We start from the raw sequence: 21,567 nt of genomic DNA on the forward strand, positions 1-21,567 counted from the left end.
TGGATTCTCTGTCTCTATCCCACAAAAACCCATTCAGTAAATTTGAAACAAAGGTCAAGGAATTCGCATTTGAACAGTTACACAATTCACCCTCACTGGAATGCTAACATTCCTGATCCACACACAACACTGTTTGACAAATGCTGTATGAAACATTTTTACTTCATACTATTGGTCTGCAAAGTAGGGCAAACACATTCCAGGGTGCATGCAAGATGATTCAGTTGGGTGCAGGAAGAAGACAATAAATATATATTTGCATTTAAGTTAAGCTTTATTAATAGTTAATATATGAATTGACACAGATGCCTTCACTTTATCTGTACACAGTACAAGGTGAACTGAGGGAAGAAAAAGACCTGACAATGAAGTTCCCATTCCCTCATCCAGCATAATGAAACAGACAACACTTTATAGATACTTTACAAAATGGAAAAGTGGCATAAAGAGATCTCTGAGGAGGGAGGGAAAAAACAAAACAAAACAAAAACACAAAGATAACAGTAATAATGGAACCAAGTGGGAACAAGAAAATGAGAGTTGACCTTCCTCTTAAACCTAAGTTAGCTCTTTGCTAAATAACAAGGTTAGAAATTACTATGAAGTCAGATGATCAGAAGTCTGTGAATGAACAAGAAAGTAATTACTGTTGGAAAAAAATTGTGCTATGGAAATAACATTTTAAAAATGGTTATTGGAGATATTTATTTTGTGCTTTTGCGTTGAAAACATAAATATACCTATCAAAATGTTCATACCTTCACAATTTCACAACTTGCAAATAATTTCCTGACCTATTTAAAAATCTCCAAAACCTTAAAACAAGTTTGTTTTTTTCCCCCTAAATACTCCAAAGTGCTTTAAGTAGGTTTTAGAAAGCTATTTGTCAAAAATATAGAACTTCTGATTAGTTGCAAGAACAAGTGTTGGTCATCTTCCATGAAATCATTTTTCTCATCAGGGATGAGAAATTTAGGGTGCTCACTCTTTACTCCCTGCTCAGCTCAGCCCCCACATCTTTGCTGAAATAGCTTAATATCTGTAGTTACTGATGTGAGATTTTCCAGGTAGTATGTCTTTCCCACTTGAGGAACTCTTACTTACCACTTAACATTTCAAATTCCCACTCTATCACAGAACACAGATCTTTAATTCGTCATTTGTTTGAAGTTCTTAAAAGTTCTAATGTCCCTGTTCCTCAACCGAGGTTACTTGGGAGATATACTCTTTGGATCCTTGCATATCCTCAAGATAAATGGTCTCACTTGGGAAACATTTATTTGTAGTCATTCTTTAAAGCCTGGAGACGGTTTTTCTTTTTTTGTTCCTTTATGAAGTCCTCTCTTTACCCTGAAATTAAAGAATTTGAATTATCTCTTCCTGCATGTCTAATGAGCATCTCAAACTCAACATTCCTCAAAACTCCAGTTTCCCTTAGCTAATACCATCCCCAAATATGACCTTTACATAACCTTTCTTATCAGAGTAAGCAGAAAACTACATCCTTCCAGTTATTTAGGCAAAAACCCAAAACAAAAAAACCTTTTTGTTGGCTCTATTATCACACATCACACCCAATCCATCTACTTGCAAAATATTTCCAGAATCTGACCATTTGTCACTCCTCCCCAGTAACCACACTGGCCCAAGCCCTAATCATTTATCTAAATTACTGTAATATCCAATGATCTGATCTCCCAGCCTCTGCCTTTACTACCACATAGTCTATTCTCTAAGAGCATTATGCCTCTTAAAACCTAAGGTCACAATGAGGTCACTCTTCTTCTGCTCAAAAACTCTCCAATGCTTCCCCTATGTACCAATGAATAAAAGCTAAGAGCTTTACAGTAGCCTACAAAGTCCTACATAATCTTGTTCCCAGCTCCTACTCTGCACTCATCTCTTAACTGTTCTTGCTGCCTCATCTCTGCCCAAGTGGCCTCCTTGCCAGTCTCTGAGTTGCAGATATGATACTACCTTAGGATTTTTTTTTTAAAAATTTAATGTTTATTTATTTTTGAGAGAGCGAGAGTGTGAGCTCAAGGCAGGAGGGGCAGAGACAGAGGAAAACACAGAATGGGAAGCAGACTCCAGGCTCTGAGCTGTCAGCACAGAGCCCGATGCAGGCTCAAACTCAGGAACCACGAGATCATGACCTGAGTGAGCTAAGTCGGACACTTAACCAACTGAGCCACCCAGGTGGACTCACGATCTTAGGACTTTTAAACTTCTTGTTCCTTATTTTCGCCACAGGTATTTACGAGGTTGGCTCCCTCACTTCCTTCAAATTGCTGTTCAAATATCACCTTGCCTCCAACCACCCAATAAAACACTGTATCTTGCCTCTGCCTTATCCCAGCACTGTCTAGTCACTCTAGTTCACTTTTTTCTCTATCACTTATTCACATCTGACACATTCATTTTATTATCTACCTCTTCCTATTCAATGAGGGCATGGCTCAAAATTGTTTACCCTGACTTCCAGTGACTAAAATAGTATTATCATTGACATGAAGTAGACCATAAATATTTGAATGAAATGTCTGCCTAAGTGTCCTCCCCCTTCCCTCCATGTTACAGGGAGCCTCCAGAATGAGAGCTCTTTCAAACCAGGGAAATTTTCCTCTAGTATCTATGAACTGTTTTCCTAAGTCTGTTTCCTTTCTTTCCTCCTTACGGTTCTTTACTTATTCACATTAAATATCCAAACTTTTCTTCAAGGTGTTTTCATTTTTATTACAATCTTCAGGTCTTTGGGCCTTGCGTTTCTAGAGGTAACTACTACTGCACATATTCCATCCAGGCCTCTAATTTGGTCCTCAGGAGTGGCCATTTCCCTCTTTTTCTACTACATTTAATGCATTGGGTTTTTGTTGTTTTAATTTATAGAAAGTTTATTTCACACTGATTGAACTTCCTCATGTGCTTTCTCAAAATTAAAGCTGTTATCCATCTCCACCAGCAATTCTTTTTCACCACCACCCACTTCTGAATGTCCTCCTATTTTTCTGTAGACTTCTTTACTATTTTCCTTTGTCTACTCATTTGCCCTTTTGCACAAGTCAAACTGTGGGACAGTACAAGTGGCAATAAACCTGTGAGCAATACAAGCAAGCCAGTTATCTCTACTTCTGTGGGCTAAGGATATATTAGCCAGAAAGATGCCAGTACCCATACAAACAGGAACTGAGAGCCTACCACGCAGCAGCTCAGCAGGTACTCTGAAAGTAGTCTTCCTAGTACCACACCTGTGATACATCTAAGCCCACAGATCTTTGGGAGGCACTCACATACTCCGTAGAACCCTGTTTAAGATGTAAGGTGCAACCCAGTTTAAATGTGGGTGGAAAGGTATAAGTAGAGGGTGACAGGATGAAGACACAAGCTAGAGGGAAAACTGTAACACAGCAATACTCATGACAGCGGGGAAGGCTGTAGTAGGAGAACATATGAATAGACAAGTCCTTGATGGGTGACAGGACATTTAAATCACTGTAATAGGAGGAATGAAAGAAAGGATGCTTATTATATGCACACAAGTTTGTGAGATAAAGTACTAAGAAGTCCATGGCTTCTGTTTCCTCCACCAAAAATAGGTAAGGTCACTTCTGGGTGAAGACAGTGAAGTCAAGTGGGATCATAGCTCGATCATACTTAACAGCTAAAGAATTGGTAGGGGATTGAGAAAAAAGGAAAAGCCATAAAGCCATCAGCCACCAAACAAGAAAATATATACCACTTCATGTTAACAAGGAAACCAAAGAAAGAAAGAGATTCAGGTAAGATTTAGATTAGGCTCAAAATAACATCTAGCCCATCCCAGTATAGGGGGGAAAAAGCTTGCAACATTTTAAGAATTCTCATCCAAAATCTAGAACAAAACAAACTGAGGAAATAAGATGTCCACAGAAAAGTCAATGAAAAACCCTTTTCAATTTCCCATATTTCCAAGTATTCTTTTTTTCCAGCACCCTGAACCCACTATGGGAACCATTCAAGGTGTTCTCCCTTAGTAGTAAGATGCACATACAACTAGGAGAGACCTCAGTTTGGGCTCATTATGAAACCTCAGAACAGAGCAGTGCTCAGGTCTTCCAACAAAGACTTTTTCCCACTTCCAGTTATTATTGGGCTACAGAAGAGGCAAAGAATACAAGAACTAGCCTGATGTGGGAGCAAATTGGAGAAAACGAGACTCAGAGAAGGTAGAAAGGCTATTATTGTCAAAAAGGAGGATTTACACTTAGTATAGTAAAAGCCCTCATAATCTGTCCTAATGGAACAAGTACAGAATTTTATTTAAAAAAGCACGTTAGAGGGGGGCATTGAAATGATGATCCATACCTTTAAAAAAAATCTAAAAATATCTAAATGTACGTTCACTCATCTCTTGATAACAAAGCCAAAGATTTTTGTTTTGAGCATGGATCCTTTAAAGTTCATGCTATCTAGTTAGAATTTTCCTGTTGCTATCAAGTTGAGTCACTAGCCTGTGGCTATCTTCCCTGCCACCTTTATTTCTTGTAGTTCTCAGTTATTTCAACATTCACATGAGTAATCATGGCCTCAGATCTTTGACTCCCCACCTCAAAGAGCCCTTCTTCTATCTCAGTCACTTCCAAGGTTTTGACTTTTCCTCATCAATATCAGATCACATCTAAAATCCTGATTTCACACACCCAATCTTCTCACCTTCTTGTCTTTTAGGCTCACTTTTAGCTTCATTTCACTGAAGGTTTCAGTTCGTGGGTCAGCACCACTTTCATACAATCCACCACTTCCTCTCCATCATTTATCCCTTGAAGAGCTTAGATTCCATGTTCTGGTACTATAATCACCACCTTTGTGAATATCTTCACCTCCCTGGTCTGTTTCTACTTCTATCAAGTGTTAAAAATCTATTTGCTTTTTCTACACCTGGAATCAAGTACCTAAATGCTGCTGGGAAAAAAAAAAAATCACACCACAGTTTGCCTCGTTTCATTTAAATTTATGACCAATCCCCCAAAAGATACATCACTGCCCAATTCTTACTATGTATTTTTTTCCCCCATGGAGTTGTGAGTTCCCATATAATTTCTTCCTTCTCCTCAAATTCCTACATCAACTTGCTTTAATCTACATTAACACCCTCACTTTATTTCATCATCAGTAACCCTTATACTTCCTTTTTTGTACTCAGCGGTGCATTATGAAATAAAAACATGTAAATAAAAATACAAATACTTTAAAACTGCTTTACAGTCAAAATGACCATAAACATTAGTTATGTCATGATTGAATATGCCATGAGCAAGCCCATTTGATCTTCCCCAACCATTACATACACCAACTTGATAAAATTTCAAACTATTCCATTTTAAAGAAAAACACATCATTATTTAACAATTTTAAAAAGAGAAATTGATGCCATTACCATATTTACATTTTTAACATGTTAAACTCCATGAAGGCAAGTTCTGTGAGTATACATTATCATATTTTATCATAGTCAATGCTGTATAACCCAATGTGTTTCCATTTGGATTTTTTTTTGGCAAATCAATCACAGCGCAATAAAATATTCAAATGTGATTAACTAAACCTCTGATGTCTTCGGTCTTATGTGGCCTGAGCCCTATTTACATTAGTCATGTAATATAAATCAATATTCTCTAGATGACAGTGAATTATAAACTACAGTTCTATGATAAAGTATCTACAAATAATTATGACAGACTCAACACCATAGCCTTCTCTAGAGCTGCTTTTTTAATGTTTTTTTTTATGGTCACTGAAGGAAATTAAGAGGATGTTTTCCAACTCACCATAAACACTGATCATTAATTAAAAATAAATGGAAACTGTTTTAGAAAATGAGAAGAAAAAAAGCTTATTTGGCAATGTGCTCTTATATACTAGCACCTTTGAGCCTTAAAAAATCCAACAGCATTTACAACTCCTGCTGTATCTATTTTAGTTATGTGAATGCTCATCTGTCTAAAAGCAGATGATCAAATGAACAGAAGAGCAGGATAAAATACATATTTAGTAGGCACTTATGAACTGAATGGAAATTAAGTTTGAATAGGGCCCATTAAACACTTCATTAAAGGAATTTTGTTGCAAAAGAGTTAAACATTATTACTGGCACCACCAATAATACCATGATGTTGTTAATGATTTGATTATATGCGGAGTGCAGTTTGTTTTCAAACTACAAAATGTTAAAATCAGGGTGCCCAAACTGCTGAAAGATAATAGAATTAAGAATGTATGCTGGTAAATAACATTCTAACAATAAGGACTTGGTAAGTTGGACAATAACCAAACTAAGCTCATTAGAGCATGTAGCTTGTTACTTTTAGGAAGAATTGTGATTCTCTCCATCATTTAACACATTAACAGAAGACTGTAAATGTACTTAACTCTTTAGTTTTCAAAGTGAAAACTTCCATTACGTTTATTTTCAAAACAAATACAATGCCTGAAAAATCTCATAAATCCCTTTTTGAAAAGACTGTCATCGTCCATATCCTACACCACAATACAGTTTCTGTATTCTTGGTTGAATGTGTTTTTGGTTGGAAGGATGAAGACTAGGGCAGAAGTGGGGGTGGGAATATACCCAAAACTTATTTACAAGTTGAAACTTAAAAATCCACTGAAATGGAGTAAGAATGAGTAGAACATTTAATCAGGTCACAGGGCCTAAATTTAAGTTCCACTGAAGAACCCACTTTGCATGAGAAATATACAAACTGGGGGGTAAACAATCATTTATAGTCCCTATACCATGTAAATGAACTACATTATATATAAAGCACTATATAACCAAACTTGGAGGTTAAGTAGCTTTTAGCAAACTTAAACTGGATAGAAATGGAATTCAGTAGCAAACAAAACTCTCAGAGAGATACATCACCTACCTAAATTTGACATAGCATCACTTCACTTTTTGAATTTTGGCAATAAAATTAATCTCCTTAGCTTTACTCATTTAAATGGCATACACTTATATATAACTCTCAAGATCAGTCTAATAAACACTACCTAAAATAATACATATAAGCCCCAAAAGATGAATGACCTGAAAGTATTACTGCATATTATGCATTTACTAAATGTAATTTTTATACACCTATTATACATTTCCAATTTTTCCTTGGTTATCATTCCAACATATACAGATAGAAACCATGCTGGCATCACTATACAGCCAAATGTGGCAATGGATAGGCCAGAACATACAGGACATGACATTTCAAAATTCCTAATCCAGTTCTTAAGTCAAATTCAGTGATTTTTACTTTTTTATTTCTAAAGTTAATTTACTATGGTTAGGGTAACCAGTTGACTATCAAATCCAAGTGAATAAAAATTCAGTCAAGTAATATTTAAGGCTCATGTAATCAAATTTATTTTTCATGTTTTAATTTTGGTCAGCTTTTATAATATTTATAAAATACACTGTTGGTCTCAAAAAGTTTTATAAACTAATTAGTTCAACAACTAAGACTCAGATAATTGTTATCTGACAAAGTGGCATTTTATTTCTGGCCACATAATGTGTATCCTATCATCATTTTCTACTGTTAATACCAATAAAATGGAATTGTTATATAGTAAGAAATATGGAAACTAAATACTCCCTCCCCACCCTCCAAAAAAGAACAATGTATCACTTTAACTTTGTTAGGAGTCACAAAAATTTTTATTTTGGAAAAATATTTCCTTCAATGTTTGATAATGAATTTTATTTAAATGAATAATTTACTTTTCTGTGCAGACCAATTAAAAAGTATGCCTCTTTCCTTTCATAAGCAAACTAATTCTGCATGGCAGATAAGAAATTAATCCTTTACGTTCTTCTACCTTAAAAATTATTATGAAATTTTCCTCATTATGAACTAGTTATTTCTGTATGGATTGTTATCATGCTGCTGTTAAAAAAAAATAAGGATAAGGACACATGGGAAACAAATCATAAACTATAATACTAGTTTATAATGCAATATATTAAACATTGTTTAAATATTAAACAGCAAAATACTCCTATATTAAATAAATAAGACTTGAATTTGTTATGTGGAACTACAGGCCAATACCATCAATAAGGGGGTCAGTCTAGTGCAAAGGGTGGCCACCAAGAGGAAAAGTAAAAGCAGGAAAGAAAGAATGAAAGAAGGAAAGCAGGGAGAAGGAAAGAAGGGAGAGAAGGAGGGAGGGCAGAACGGAGAGAAGGAAGGATGGAAGGGAGGGAGGGAGGGAAGGCGGGAGATGAGGAAATACGACATTTAATACTGGCATTGTTTTCAACAACAAATTAAATCAGTGATTCTCAATCCTTTCTGAACATGAAATTACCTAAACAACTTTTTAAAGATACTGATGATCAGGTCTCAGCACAAATTAAATCAGAATCAGGAATCAGGCAATAAATATTTAAAAGGTCCCCCAAGTGATTCTAACGTGCAGTCAAGGTTGAACAATTAACTGACTGAAACCTACAAGTTTCTTAATGTTACCTGACTCAGAAAAGTGTCCTATGAATAAAGAAATGGGAGTTTTCTTTTACCAATGGGACAAGCAAGGGTGTCTCCAGTTAACAGTAACTTATGGTAAAGTCAAGGTCATTAATGTATACCTCATTTCCATTAAACATCTGTGTGTACCTCTTCATTCCCTGTATTTCTGTATTTTCAAACTCCAAGACCTAGTCAAAGAACTTTTTGTAATAAATCAGTCACACTGAAAAGTTCATTAATTCATGCATATAAATATTTACTGAATGCCTACTATGTGCAAGGCACAGTGATAGGTGCTGCTGTAGGACTTGGGAGTCATGAGATAACGAATAATGACTGGCTGAAAAAAAATTGTTTTGGAATTAATGACTATTACATTAATTACATGGACCTAAATGAGGGACTGAACTGCTGAAAAAAGAAAAAGAAAATTAAGTACATACTAAGGGTTTGATTTTAAAATACATACAGCATAGCATATTTGTACTTTTCCTAATGTTCCTTTACAGTATTTCCAGAAGCCTTTGAATATACATAAGGCAAATTCAAGATAGAAAAATAAACCCTGTTTAAAGGAGATGTTCCCAATTTTAACCACACTCTGTATCAAGTAAATTTCATATATGACATAAGTATAAATACTAAAAATTTTTATAGAAAGGTAGTTCTCGTCCACTTGTAGTAGTCTTAACAAGTAATCTTACATTAAAATAGTACAGATTCTAGTCTTTGACGATTTCATCATGGAGAAAGTTTATACAATACATTAATTCATTTTGAAAACAGTTTATATGATGAGCAAGTCTAAAGTGAACAAATTTGAGTTCTTTTGTTTTCAAGAAGAGAGGTGCACAGAAAGGAAGGGGGTAGAATCTGTTCAAACCTTATAAATATCCTATAATCTAATAATTTAAAATGCTGACTGCTTTTCTTAAGAACATAGTGAATTTCACATGAATAAATACTTTTTTCTATCCACTATTGGTATGGACTTTTGTGATTACTTTAAAAATAAATAAGTGCTTCTCATTCTTATGATAGCATTAAATTTCAAAATGAAGCTAGGTAATGTCAGCATAACATAAGAAGGAGCTAAATGTTTACTAAAAAAATGTTCATCTAAGAGAGATCACTGGGGAAAAAATGGAGAAAAAAATGACACAAGATGAACAATCAGCAACAATCCTAATGGCGAAAACTCTTTAGGGGAGTAGAGGTTCCAGTTGCTTTTAAGTAATAAAAGGTGAAATCAAGACTCAAGGAAAATGCTCATTCATTGTACCTTGGATGCAACACTCTAGAGAAGTAGTAAAATATTTTACTAAGTTAAAATATAGGTTTTATATTTTATACGATATTGAATACGCACATAAAAATACCAGTGTTTTTATCTTGTTTCTGTTCAGACACTTAATTAAGCAAATGTGTTCTTTGGTGTCTGGGAGAGTTATCAATATTTAGGGATAATGGAAGATAAGAACTCCAAGATCAACATGCCTACAAACAGAAGACTCAAAACCTATACCATACATACAAAGTAAGATTCAAAGGTGAACTTATGAGAAAGATAAGAAAGTTAAAGTTACATTGTAGTAGGACTAATACATTTCTTTCCCCCAAACATACTCTGGCTCCCAAAACAAAAAGTACTACAGCCTATCATGTTTTTAATCTGTCTTCTGAGATTTTTCAAGTGGAAAGATAGCACAGATAGAAATATATCATTCTAAGTTTTAAAATCACCAAAGTCAGTGAGAAAGAAGAATGTACATTCATTCAATGTATTCATTGTAAGTAAAGAAGTCTTGAAAAGGCCGAACAGTTCAACCAAAGCTGAAGAATTGTTCTTGATTTTTCATTATTCTTTTTTAAATAAAGAATAAGTATAGGTATAGTATACATACAGGTTGACATTCTGATTCATTCAAAATAGTCACATCCCTTTGCTAGTTTTGGAAGTTCCAGAGACTAAAATTTGATACCATTCATAGCATACTATTTTCAATAAAAGGAATTATAGAGCAATGAAAAATCAGAAGATGGCTTAGAGAGCCTTATAACCTCTAAATATACACACATTTATAACCTGCATTTATTTTCTAAAGAAACAAATTTTAAGTAATGCTAATTTAACCAATGGAGAAAAAACTTCTATCAAAATATACAATTTCTGTTACAGACTAGAAGGCTAATATTAAAAAAATAGTTGTAAGCCAAAAAGTTTGCTTATATGGATGACAAGCATCATCCCTTTGAAGCATAAAGCATCAAATAAGGTCTTATAAAAGATGGATCTGTGACCTTCTTCATTTGTAAGTTCTTGATAAATTCATAAAGCTTGAGACTCAGTCTTTAGGTCAAGGTATATCCATGCTTCTTAATCCAGATCTCCAGAAAAAGGGAAACCAAGTAAAATTCAGAATCTCAAGTGGGATTTATGCTTTACCATGTACCTGGAAAATAATATTATAATAGGTTATAATGATTATAGGAATTTTAGAATTTTTAGAAATGTAAAAATAAGTTGACTTTTTTTTTAAACTTAAAATTCAAAAGTGAACAGGATGCTTTGTTTTCTAAAAAACTGGAAGCCTGATACTATACTTTGGGAATACAGAATAAGAACTTCTGAAGCCAGAAGAAACACTCCTCTTATTAAATTCTATAATCAGAGCTTCTGGCTAGAATAATAAATGTTTTTCTTTAATATATTATCAATTATAATCACTGGGTTACCTCAGTAACCTCTGACTTTAGAAAACCCTTAATATTCAGAAGAGACTTACACCAAGAAAAGTGACAGATTTTAAAGAGCACCATGAGAATAAATTCAGTGGTACTGTGATCATAAGGCTGTTCTTAAATTTTCCAATTACAAAATTGATATTACTGTAAACGGACTTTAAGAATTCTGTTTATAACAGTAATTAAAATAAATTCAAAACCTGAATTCCTTTCACAGGCTACCCTTAACTCAAATCCAGTCAGAGACCTTTTGATGCTGGCAAAAAAACAAAACAAACAAACAAACAAACAAACAACAAAAAACCCTGCAGGGAATCATATAAATCCAAGCCCCTGGGATAGATAGAACACAAGGTTCAAAAAGGTCACACAGTTCATTACAGCCAGATCATAAAATCAGAACTAAAATCTAGGTCTTCTGACTCAGAGTTTACTGTTCTAACAAGCTTATAAGCCCTTTCTCCATCTATTTCTAAAATCAGTACAACAAAGATATTTATTAATATCTACTAGAGATCAGCATCATACAATGTTCAAAAAAGGAAACTGGGGGATATGTATACAATTTTAAAGAGCTTAAAATCTAACTGAGGAGAAAGGAAAATTACTATAATAAAGCAGAAGTAAATGAATTTTAGGATCAGAATTACCTATCCAATGTTTCCCAGAACCGTAAGAAAACTGGTCTATCCAAATGACGTTTGTGATAGCTGAGTTCTAATACTGTTACATCCCATTTCTGAACGTTTGGATCTAGACGAACTTCATCATATTTGAGATGGAAGGCTTTAACTGTATGGGGGGAAATAATATTTTTAATTCAAACTGCGATCAAAATTATAAAAATATTTTATAAAAGAATAAAAACACCCCAATATAGACATTAAGAAAAAAAAAACTTTTTTCAAAAGAAAACAAAAACTTTAAAAAAAAAAAACAATCTTTCTTCAACCAGATGAAGCTACATTATAACCAAAGAGACTTTTGAAATAGATTCTACTAAGTACTGTGGTATCCTCAAAAACATTCAACAAATACCTACCAAGGATTGGGTCACTGGGACTGAAATGAGGAATAATGCATATCATGAGGCTAATAAAATGCATATGGTCTTGTGAAGGATAATAATAAGAAAAAAACTATTCAAATACAGTATGATAAAGTTAGGAGTGTACCACAGAAACATAAAAGAGTGTCTTACCCAGACCATGGAGTTCAGAAAGTCTTGCGTAGGTAATGATATCTAACGTAAGACCTAAAGGCTGAGTAAGAATTAAGCAAACACAGAAAATGACTTTTGTTTAGCACGAACATGCTCAAAGAGAAAACAGTTTCATCTAGGAACTAAAGAAATTTAATGGAACTGCATCATACAAAGTAATGTAAAGAATGAGCAAAAGGTAAGACCCCAGATTCAGAACAATGCTGGCCTTGTAGGCCATATTAAAGAGTTTGGATTTTCATCTAAGAGATATGGAGAATCACTGCAAAGTGTTTAGCAGCGACTATTGATACAATTTAACAATCTAGAGAAGAAAGAGATTTGCTCAACTAGGGAGAAGGTACGTGCCTGGCAAGAGAAAGATTCAAGAAATAATTAGGGAGTGAGAACGAATGGGACTTGGTAAGAAATGATGAAAAGGGAAAAAGAAAAATTTGGAAAGTCACCTAGAAGGAGATAATTAAATGATATAAAAAGCGAGTCTAGCAAAGATCAAGAAGAGGATTTCAGGCATAAGAACAGTGGTAAAGGGCTCTGAAATGAAAGCAAGCTTGGCACACACCCTATAAACAAGAATAACTTCTTCTGTAGACAATGTCCTATACTGTAAAATTTGGCTATGGTAAAAAAAAATCTGAATTTGTTCCAAATGTGATAGTAAACCACTAGAAAGTGATTAAAGCAAGAAGATGAAATTATCTGATTTTCATTGTTAACAGTTAATTCTAGTGTCGGGTGAATAAAAGACTCTAGCGGGCAAATCCTCCCAGCTGGTGTATCCTACAAAAGGTTAACAAATGGACCATAAAATACTGACTTTGAATCTCTCTCCCTGATCATCCAGTTGAATCTTACTTTTGTATCTACAATCAGTTTACCATCAGTGAAGCTTCTGTTTTACAGGTACACACGTAAGAGTTAGCTTTTCTTTCCATTAATTTTTTTTTTGTATATAAGATATGATTGTTACCATCATCATCATCTAGTATTAGGGGTCTCTAAAGAGAAAAATGATTGACTTCGTTCATTTTTTTGATAGCTACGTTACGGACTGTTTATTCCACATTGCTTGCTAGCCTCCTGGCTTTGGATGTTAACAATGAATCGAAGTGTAATTCTTGATGCAAATCCAAAACAAATCATTTGTGCTCACAAACAGAAACACTTAAACATTACTTCTAAACTATTTGCTTTTCCAATTAAAGGTCCCCTCACCAAACACATCATTCATTTTGAGTTTAATTCAATTTAATGAATTAAACTGATTCATTAAAGGGGCTACACATTATAGCTTCAAAAAACCCATTTTTAAAATACTTATATGTGTAAAAATTTTTTAATTTAGAAAATTTTTAAATTAAATGAAGTCAACAGTTTCAATACTTCCTATTTTCCTTACCACATGTTTCACTTTTCTAATTTTCTCAGTATGATTTGTTTTAAATCATTCTCTTTTTTTTTTTTTTTTTGCGAGACAGAGAGAGAGAAAGAGAGAGAAGGGAGGCACAGAACCTGATGCAGGGCTCGATCTCACGAACTGTGAGATCATGACCTGAGCTAGAGATCAAGAGTTGGACAGTTAACTGACCAAGCCACCCAAGCACCCCTACCTTAAATCATTCTTAAAAATATATTATATTTTTAAAAATGATTTATCTAAATCTATAAAAGCATACAGTACTCCACTCCCTACTTTCAATAGATTTAGTTTATACAGTATTTATTCCACCAGAATAGACAACTTTTAAAATTAATGGTGAAACATTAGAGTCTAAAAAGTCTAAGTCACAAATAAGAAAGCATAAGGCTTCTCTCATTATACAAAAATTTTATTGGCATGAAGCAGTGAAGGCAAGCAAACTTACACCAAGACATTATACAAAACATCTTTCTGATTCAGAAAAAGACTTTTAGTTTACAAACCTCAGCAAAAAAATAGAACAAATGAAGTTCTTTTATAAGAAAGCAAGTCTTCTAACTGGTAGCACAATGAGTACTGAAGCAAAGTATTTCACACAATTCAGAATTGTTCATTTTTTACAAACCGCATGAATCTTGTCAACATTATTTATAAACATAAAATATTTAAAAACATAAAAATATTTAAAAAAAATTTTTTTTAACGTTTATTTATTTTTGAGACAGAGAGAGACAGAGCATGAATGGGGGAGGGGCAGAGAGAGAGGGAGACACAGAATCGGAAACAGGCTCCAGGCTCTCAGCCATCAGCCCAGAGCCCGACGCGGGGCTCGAACTCACGCACCGCGAGATCGTGACCTGAGCTGAAGTCGGACGCTCAACCGACTGAGCCACCCAGGCGCCCCTAAAAATATTTTTAAAAAGCTATATGCAGTTGTAAGCTCAAATTTCTTGTAACGTTTAAAAGATTTTATTTGCCCATTTTACACAAGTCAATACTTAATATCTTCTGAAAAATTTTTGATTTTACTATTATGCAATATGAAGAAAAATAGTACAAGCTTTTACCATGGCCCATATAGATGCTCCTGTTAAAACCCTCAGTTTTCCGCTATGCTATATAGATGTTACCATTTTCTAAGTGTGTTATGGGGCAAAGGGTGAAAACCTAGAAAAGGCAAGAGTAAAAACAAGGAGATCAACTAAAAGCTAAGAGATAATAATACTCCTAAGTTTCTAGCTCAGGCAAATTACTAAAGAAAACTAAATGAGGAAAAGAAACAGTTTGGGAATGAGGGAGAGAACAAGACGATTTCATATGGAACAAGCTGAGTCTGACATACCAACAGGACCTCACAGAGGAGTTATCTGGTAATTACTGAGATATACAGGCCCAGAATATAAGCTAGAAACCTTAGAATAAGGGGAGGGATATAGATGATAATTGAAAGCTATCAGATCTCCTTGAGAGAGTATCTATACTTAAAGGAAAAGAGAAACAAAATATTAACAGGTAGTTGAAAGCCAGAGGGAAAGTAGCTAGAGTCTGAAAGAAGAGTAATAAGCCTTGGAAAAGAAGGTTTTAAGTCTGATAAGGAGGTCAAAGGGATCTAATATCTGGGTCACTGGTAAGTTTGGTGAGAACAGTTTAGTGGAGAGCAAGAAAGCTGAACAGAGGACTGAGAACTGAATAGAAAATGAGTTAGTAGAGATATTTCTTTCAAAATTTCATAAAAGGAAAAAGAAAAGGAGCTTTGAAGTCAGGAAAAAGGGTTTTATTTTAAGAGGGAAGAGGCAAGAGTACTTTCATTTTCTTTTTATTTGAGAGAGAGAGAGAGAGAGAGAGAGAGAGAGAGAGAGCGCATGCACGCACTCACACGGGTGGGGGTGGGGGAGAAAGAGAATATATTCCAAGCAGGTTCCACGTGCAGTGTGGAGCCTAACATGGGGCTTGATTCCACAACCCTGGGATCATGACCTGAGCCAAAATCAAGAGTCGGATTTACTTTCACTGTAAATGCTGACAGAAAGGATTCAGTAAAGAAGGAAGATTAAAAAGAGAATAATTCATGGAAGAAAATCGTAACTTTGTTAAAAAAAAAAAGACTCAAGTTATCTAAATTTCAGAAGACTACCAATACGAACGAAACTACTACAACATCATTATATTCTAAATGAAATTTAGACAGCATTTACAAAGGCATAATCATTCTTTTTATTTAAACACTATTCAACAGGCAAGCAAGTAGGTAAAATATTCGTGTTCATGGATACTTTACTTTCATTAAAATCCCCATTCTCTATCTTTAACTTTCTATTTATCAACTCTGTAGCTTCAGAAATAACATAAAAAGCTATCATAATATTAGTAATATTAGAATAATTAATTAAAATGAATGAAGGCAGAACAGAATAAATGAGTAAAGCTTTCAAGCTTGGGTAGTTTCTATCTTGGAAGAATGGTGATACCACTAACAAAAACTGAGGCTGCTTTAAAAGAGGCTGGATTTTACAGTAGCACACTCTACGTTCATAATAACTGAAGCTGTTAGTTCTAATAAACATACTTGTTTTCATTAGAATGGTTTTTTAAAAACAATTTTACTGTGGTTACTAACTTAATTGGGTACTTGAATTAAATAATAATTGGAGTATCTCTATCAGCAAAAAAAATAGACCAGATTAATCTACATTTGGTATATAATGATATATTAATATACCAAAAGATAGAAGCCACATGAAATCCATTAATTTAACAGGTATCTATTGAATGCTTCCTTTATGCCACGCCCTCTTCTGTGCTGACAATACAAGAGCAAACAAGGCAGAAAAGGCTCCTCCCATTAAGCAACTTGCCATTATAACCAGGAAGACTGAAAATAAAGATATAAAAACAAGATAATACCAAACAGCAGCAAGTACTATCATGAAAATAAAAGGGCTTAATGAGTAACTGGGAGGAGGTAATCGCTTTCCAGGATGGCCAGAGAAGGATTCTCTAAAGGAGAGAATATTTGAATTTAGAGTTGAATGAAAAGAAAAAGTCAATCATGCTATAATCATTCAAGACAGTGGAAACAGCTGGTAAAAATCATATGGCACTTCAAATTACAGCTATACACTACTGTTAGCAAAAGTCAACCCATTTTAAAACTAGTCATCAGTTTTAATAAAAATATATGGACGTGCAAAAATATTAATGCTTTTGAAGTTTAAGGCCTAAAGTAATTCTATTTAACTCAGGGGATAATTCACTTTTAGATATAAGTACACAAAAAATAATAATGTCCAAAAAAAAAAAAAAAGTAGTTCACAGGTGCTTAAAAATTAAAATATATTAATAGGAATCCTTTGATACACACATTGTATATGCACAGCCATAGATGGCTTTCTCTTACATAAAGCAAGAGCATTTCTATATTGGTAAATGTAGGAATATTTAAAGTAAAAGTAAAAATAAAGAGAATCTTACTTTTAGCAAATATGTCAACTGGTGATCCATCAGGCAAAAGCCATGGCCAGCCTTTGAACTGCCATGCAGGACCCTGCACAAAAACTGCTACAACCCGATCCCTATAAATAGAAAAGGGGGAAGATTAGAATAGAGAGACAGTATCTCATAGATGAACTTTGGTTACTGTAAATCCTTAAGAAAAGGACTCAATGATTCATGTGATATAGTCTCCTGTCAACACATCTGTGAGGCAAACAAAGTCCATTACCACAACTCTTCATTACGTTACCATTAAAATACATTAATGATTGCTATACGTCTCATGCACTGCACCTGGGTCTTTTAAACATAATTACATACACAATCCTTATATGCAATCTTTTTAATCTTTTAATTTGCCCTTCTCCTAGACTAACAGGCCCACTCTTCCAATGCAATAGGGAACACTGATGGATGTATTAATTGAAAAAGTTGGTTTTAAAAGGAAATCATTTAATTCAAGTAGATCTTAAATATTTTACATTAATTAAAAACATTATAAATAACTCACCAATCATTTTATGAAGCCCCAAGGCCTTATTTTTGAGTTCTTCTATTTGGAAAGTAATTTGAGTATAGAAACCATCAGACTTCTTAAAATTTTTTCCAATTGTTTTACAACTGTTTCACTCACCCTAATTTTTTTTTTAATGTTTTTATTTTTTTTATTTTTGTAGGAGAAAGAGACAGAGTGTGAGCAGGGGAGGAGCAGAGAGAAAGGGAGACACAGAGTCCAAAGCAGGATTCAGGCTCTGAGCTATCAGCACAGAGCCTGACAAGGGGCTCAAACTCACAAACCGTGAGATCATGACCTGAGCCGTAGTCGGATGCTCAACCGACTGAGCCACCCAGGCACCCAGTCTATAAGCGTTTTTCTAAAACCTTGTTTTTCTAACTGTTAGACTTTATTTTTCTGAAAAGAACAAATCTTTTTCTAGGCCCTCGTATTTCATTAGTTCACAAAATATTTAATTAAATTGAGAAATTATAATAAGTGTAACAGTCATAAACAGCTTATGCCTAGAACTAAAGAGGTGGAAACAAAACCATAATAAACAGTAACAGTTAACATTAATAAGACTTATTATGAACATTCACTATGTGCCAGTGCTGTTCTAAGCACCTTACACAGTACCTATGTTAATACACTGAATCTTCCAAAAAATCCAATGAGGCGAGTGCTATTATTACCCTATTTTACAGATGAGGAAACAGAAGGGCATGGACAGTCCGTTTGCAGAAGAGAAATGAAAGGAAGAAGAGGAGGAGTGAGAAGAAGAAAGGGAGGGAATGGCTGATCCTGTGCCCCGGTTATGCTACTGTTCCTGGGTGAGGACTGATAAATCATGAGAACAGCCATTTTAGTAGTATTACGGAAATCATTTTAACCTTACAACTCCCTGAAATGGTCTTAGGAATGCCCAGAGGTCCAAGATCACATTTTTAATAACCATTGCATTAGATGAAGACTCTACACATCCAACAAAGAATTAAACCAGGGCTACCTTCTATTCAGATAAAAGATCTACAGCAACAATTCAAGTTACTGTGAAAAACCACAGCTTAAAATTCTAACCTGCTCAAAATCTCTAAGGCTAAAATGAAATCTTAAATTAAAAATCTCCTCCTTTCATGGAAAACATGTCCCATACTCCAAATGATCTTTGGTAATAGAGCTCAGTATTAAATGACCTCTTAATTTCATGACCTAGCTTTAGCCATACAATAGTTGAAAGCAGAAGGTACCTCCCAAACTAAAGGAAATTTGCTGGAGAGACATCACCTAGATCCTACTGGGCTTCACAGGGTTAGCATGTAAGCAGGATAATATAAATACTACTCTTGGTGAATTCTTGAAAGGATTAACAGAGAAGGAAAGAAGAAAGGTAAGGAAAATATTCCTAAGTTAAGATACCAATGACTAGGGACCTAGCTAATATATACAAGCATTATTCTGTAGCACAGTGAGATGGCACTTGTACACACTGTATTATCATTTTCTGCAAATAACTGCAAACATGTAATACTAATATGGAATAACTTTCTTACAAGTTTTAAACTTGATAACTGACATTCTCATTTTACTTCATATAATACATTTTTTTTTTAATTTTTTTCAACGTTTTTTATTTATTTTTGGGACAGAGAGAGACAGAGCATGAACGGGGGAGGGGCAGAGAGAGAGGGAGACACAGAATCGGAAACAGGCTCCAGGCTCCGAGCCATCAGCCCAGAGCCTGACGCGGGGCTCGAACTCACGGACCGCGAGATCGTGACCTGGCTGAAGTCGGACGCTTAACCGACTGCGCCACCCAGGCGCCCCAACATTTTTAACATACTTATATTCTCAATGCCCTGACTTCCTAATGTGTGAAGACTGGTAAGTACCTCAAAGGTAAATTTCAGTTAATGCATCAATGTGTTGCATTCTCTTACGTCACACAGAGATACACTCTCAAGACTGTTTTTACTCTACCTTATATTAATAAGATGTAAGGTAATTCATGTATCTGAGCTAATAGACACTGTTAAAAATACCTTAATATTTTATTAAAGAACATTTTATTTTATTTTTATTTTTTTTAATTTTTTTTTTATTTTTTATTTATTTATTTTTTTAATTTTTTAACGTTTATTTATTTTTGAGACAGGGAGAGACAGCATGAATGGGGGAGGGTCAGAGAGAGAGGGAGACACAGAATTTGAAACAGGCTCCAGGCTCTGAGCTGTCAGCACAGAGCCTGATGCGGGGCTTGAACTCACGGACCGCGAGATCATGACCTGAGCCGAAGTCAGATGCTTAACCGACTGAGCCACCCAGGCGCCCCTTAAAGAACATTTTAATGCAATTAAAGAGCTAAACCAGGGTAGGGTGATCATGTTGTTTTTATTAATAAATTAGTCCTCATAATAAAAGTAACAATTTCTTCACTTATCATTTCTTACTCCAAAATGTGAATTCTCCAAAACAAAAAACTAAAACAATAGGTTCTCAAAACATTAGTCTATTTGGAAGTTTTGTTCTAAAAGCTGATCCAGAACAAATAAACAGTGTTAAGAATTTTTACTAAATTTTCCAGAAGTCAGTGTTTCTTATAAGTAAAATAATGTTTAGCTATCCAGAATACAAATTTATTTAGGTATTACTAAAACATGGACATTATTAATGACCAAGTTAGACACTAACAATGTCTTCAGGGATAGTTTCTATCTAGAACTCATGACAAAACTTGATACTTTTTAATTATACAAAAAAATTAATGACTACATAAAATAGAAATAATCTTACCAGTCTTGAGGCATAAGTTTAAGCGGCTGGTCTACTACTCTATAAGGAACCGTGACACTAATTGCAGTGCCCCCTGGTTGCATCTGATCTTTTCTTCTCTGTATTAAAGTTTCATTTTCTCGTTGGCAGCCTTGTTTCTTCTTTTCATCTGACGGGACAAATCTTTGAAAAAACAGAGATGAAAAAAGGTCAAATGATTCAGTGGGACACAAATGGGAAAATAAGTTAGAAATTATTTTTAAAATACTGATAGTTTTAAACCAAACCTTTTTTCTTTCTTTTTTTTTAAATGAACCTGCTTCTGCATGTACAGATTACAATGTGTAGAGAGTATAATCTTTCTTCCCATGCCAAATAGTACTCAGATCACTTAGTCCATAAGTTGGCTCACACAGAGACACACACAATTTATGTTCTTTCATCTAGCACTTAGCATTCTCCAAAGTTACATAAAAGACCATACTAATCCTTGGTTTTTCAAATGCTATTAGAAGGATATCCTATTATAAATCAAAAGGTCACTTGAAATAAGATGATGTGGGTTCTTCCCAGATACATGACTTAGTATATCCAAGAGCTTCACAAAATACCTCTTTTCATGGATTATGACTAAGCAAAATTAGAAAAATGCCATCTAATTTCAGGGTTGCTTTGCAAATTTTTAAGGAGGAAATTAAATAAGTGTATGCTAATCGTCTTAGTAAATACTGCTAGTAATTTAGTAAATTACCAACTCTACCATGTGATTCAATTCTCCACTGTACCATCAACAGATTATCTTCAAATATAACTCAGCAATCTGCAGAGCTGTTGCCACCTCTAGATTGCTGGTGTTCACAAAGCATTTCAAAACAGTCGTTTTTTGTGGTTTTTTTTAGCTGCATACTCCTAA

At 34.4% G+C, this 21,567-nt stretch overlaps 1 protein-coding gene across 2 annotated transcripts in view; it reads right to left on the reverse strand.

Moving 5' to 3' along the window:
* Nucleotides 1-255: 255 nt before the first annotated feature.
* CDC73 (cell division cycle 73) overlaps nt 256-21,567 on the reverse strand; it is a 137,463-nt gene continuing 116,151 nt past the window's right edge. The window contains exons 14-18 of one of the 2 annotated variants that reach the window (XR_007148093.1): nt 20,676-20,837; nt 17,366-17,466; nt 11,903-12,044; nt 4,693-10,960; nt 256-1,350 (exon numbers count right to left, since the gene is read on the reverse strand). Coding sequence is in view for 1 of the 2 variants with exons in the window: in XM_047840234.1 (XP_047696190.1) it covers nt 10,924-10,960; nt 11,903-12,044; nt 17,366-17,466; nt 20,676-20,837 (442 nt within the window). In the remaining variant the exon portion in view is untranslated. Of the gene's footprint in view, nt 10,961-11,902; nt 12,045-17,365; nt 17,467-20,675; nt 20,838-21,567 lie in introns of both variants that reach the window. The other variant, XM_047840234.1, reaches the window with a different exon arrangement.

This window comes from Prionailurus viverrinus, chromosome F1 (genome assembly GCF_022837055.1).
Source record: "Prionailurus viverrinus isolate Anna chromosome F1, UM_Priviv_1.0, whole genome shotgun sequence".
NCBI lineage: Eukaryota > Metazoa > Chordata > Mammalia > Carnivora > Felidae > Prionailurus > Prionailurus viverrinus.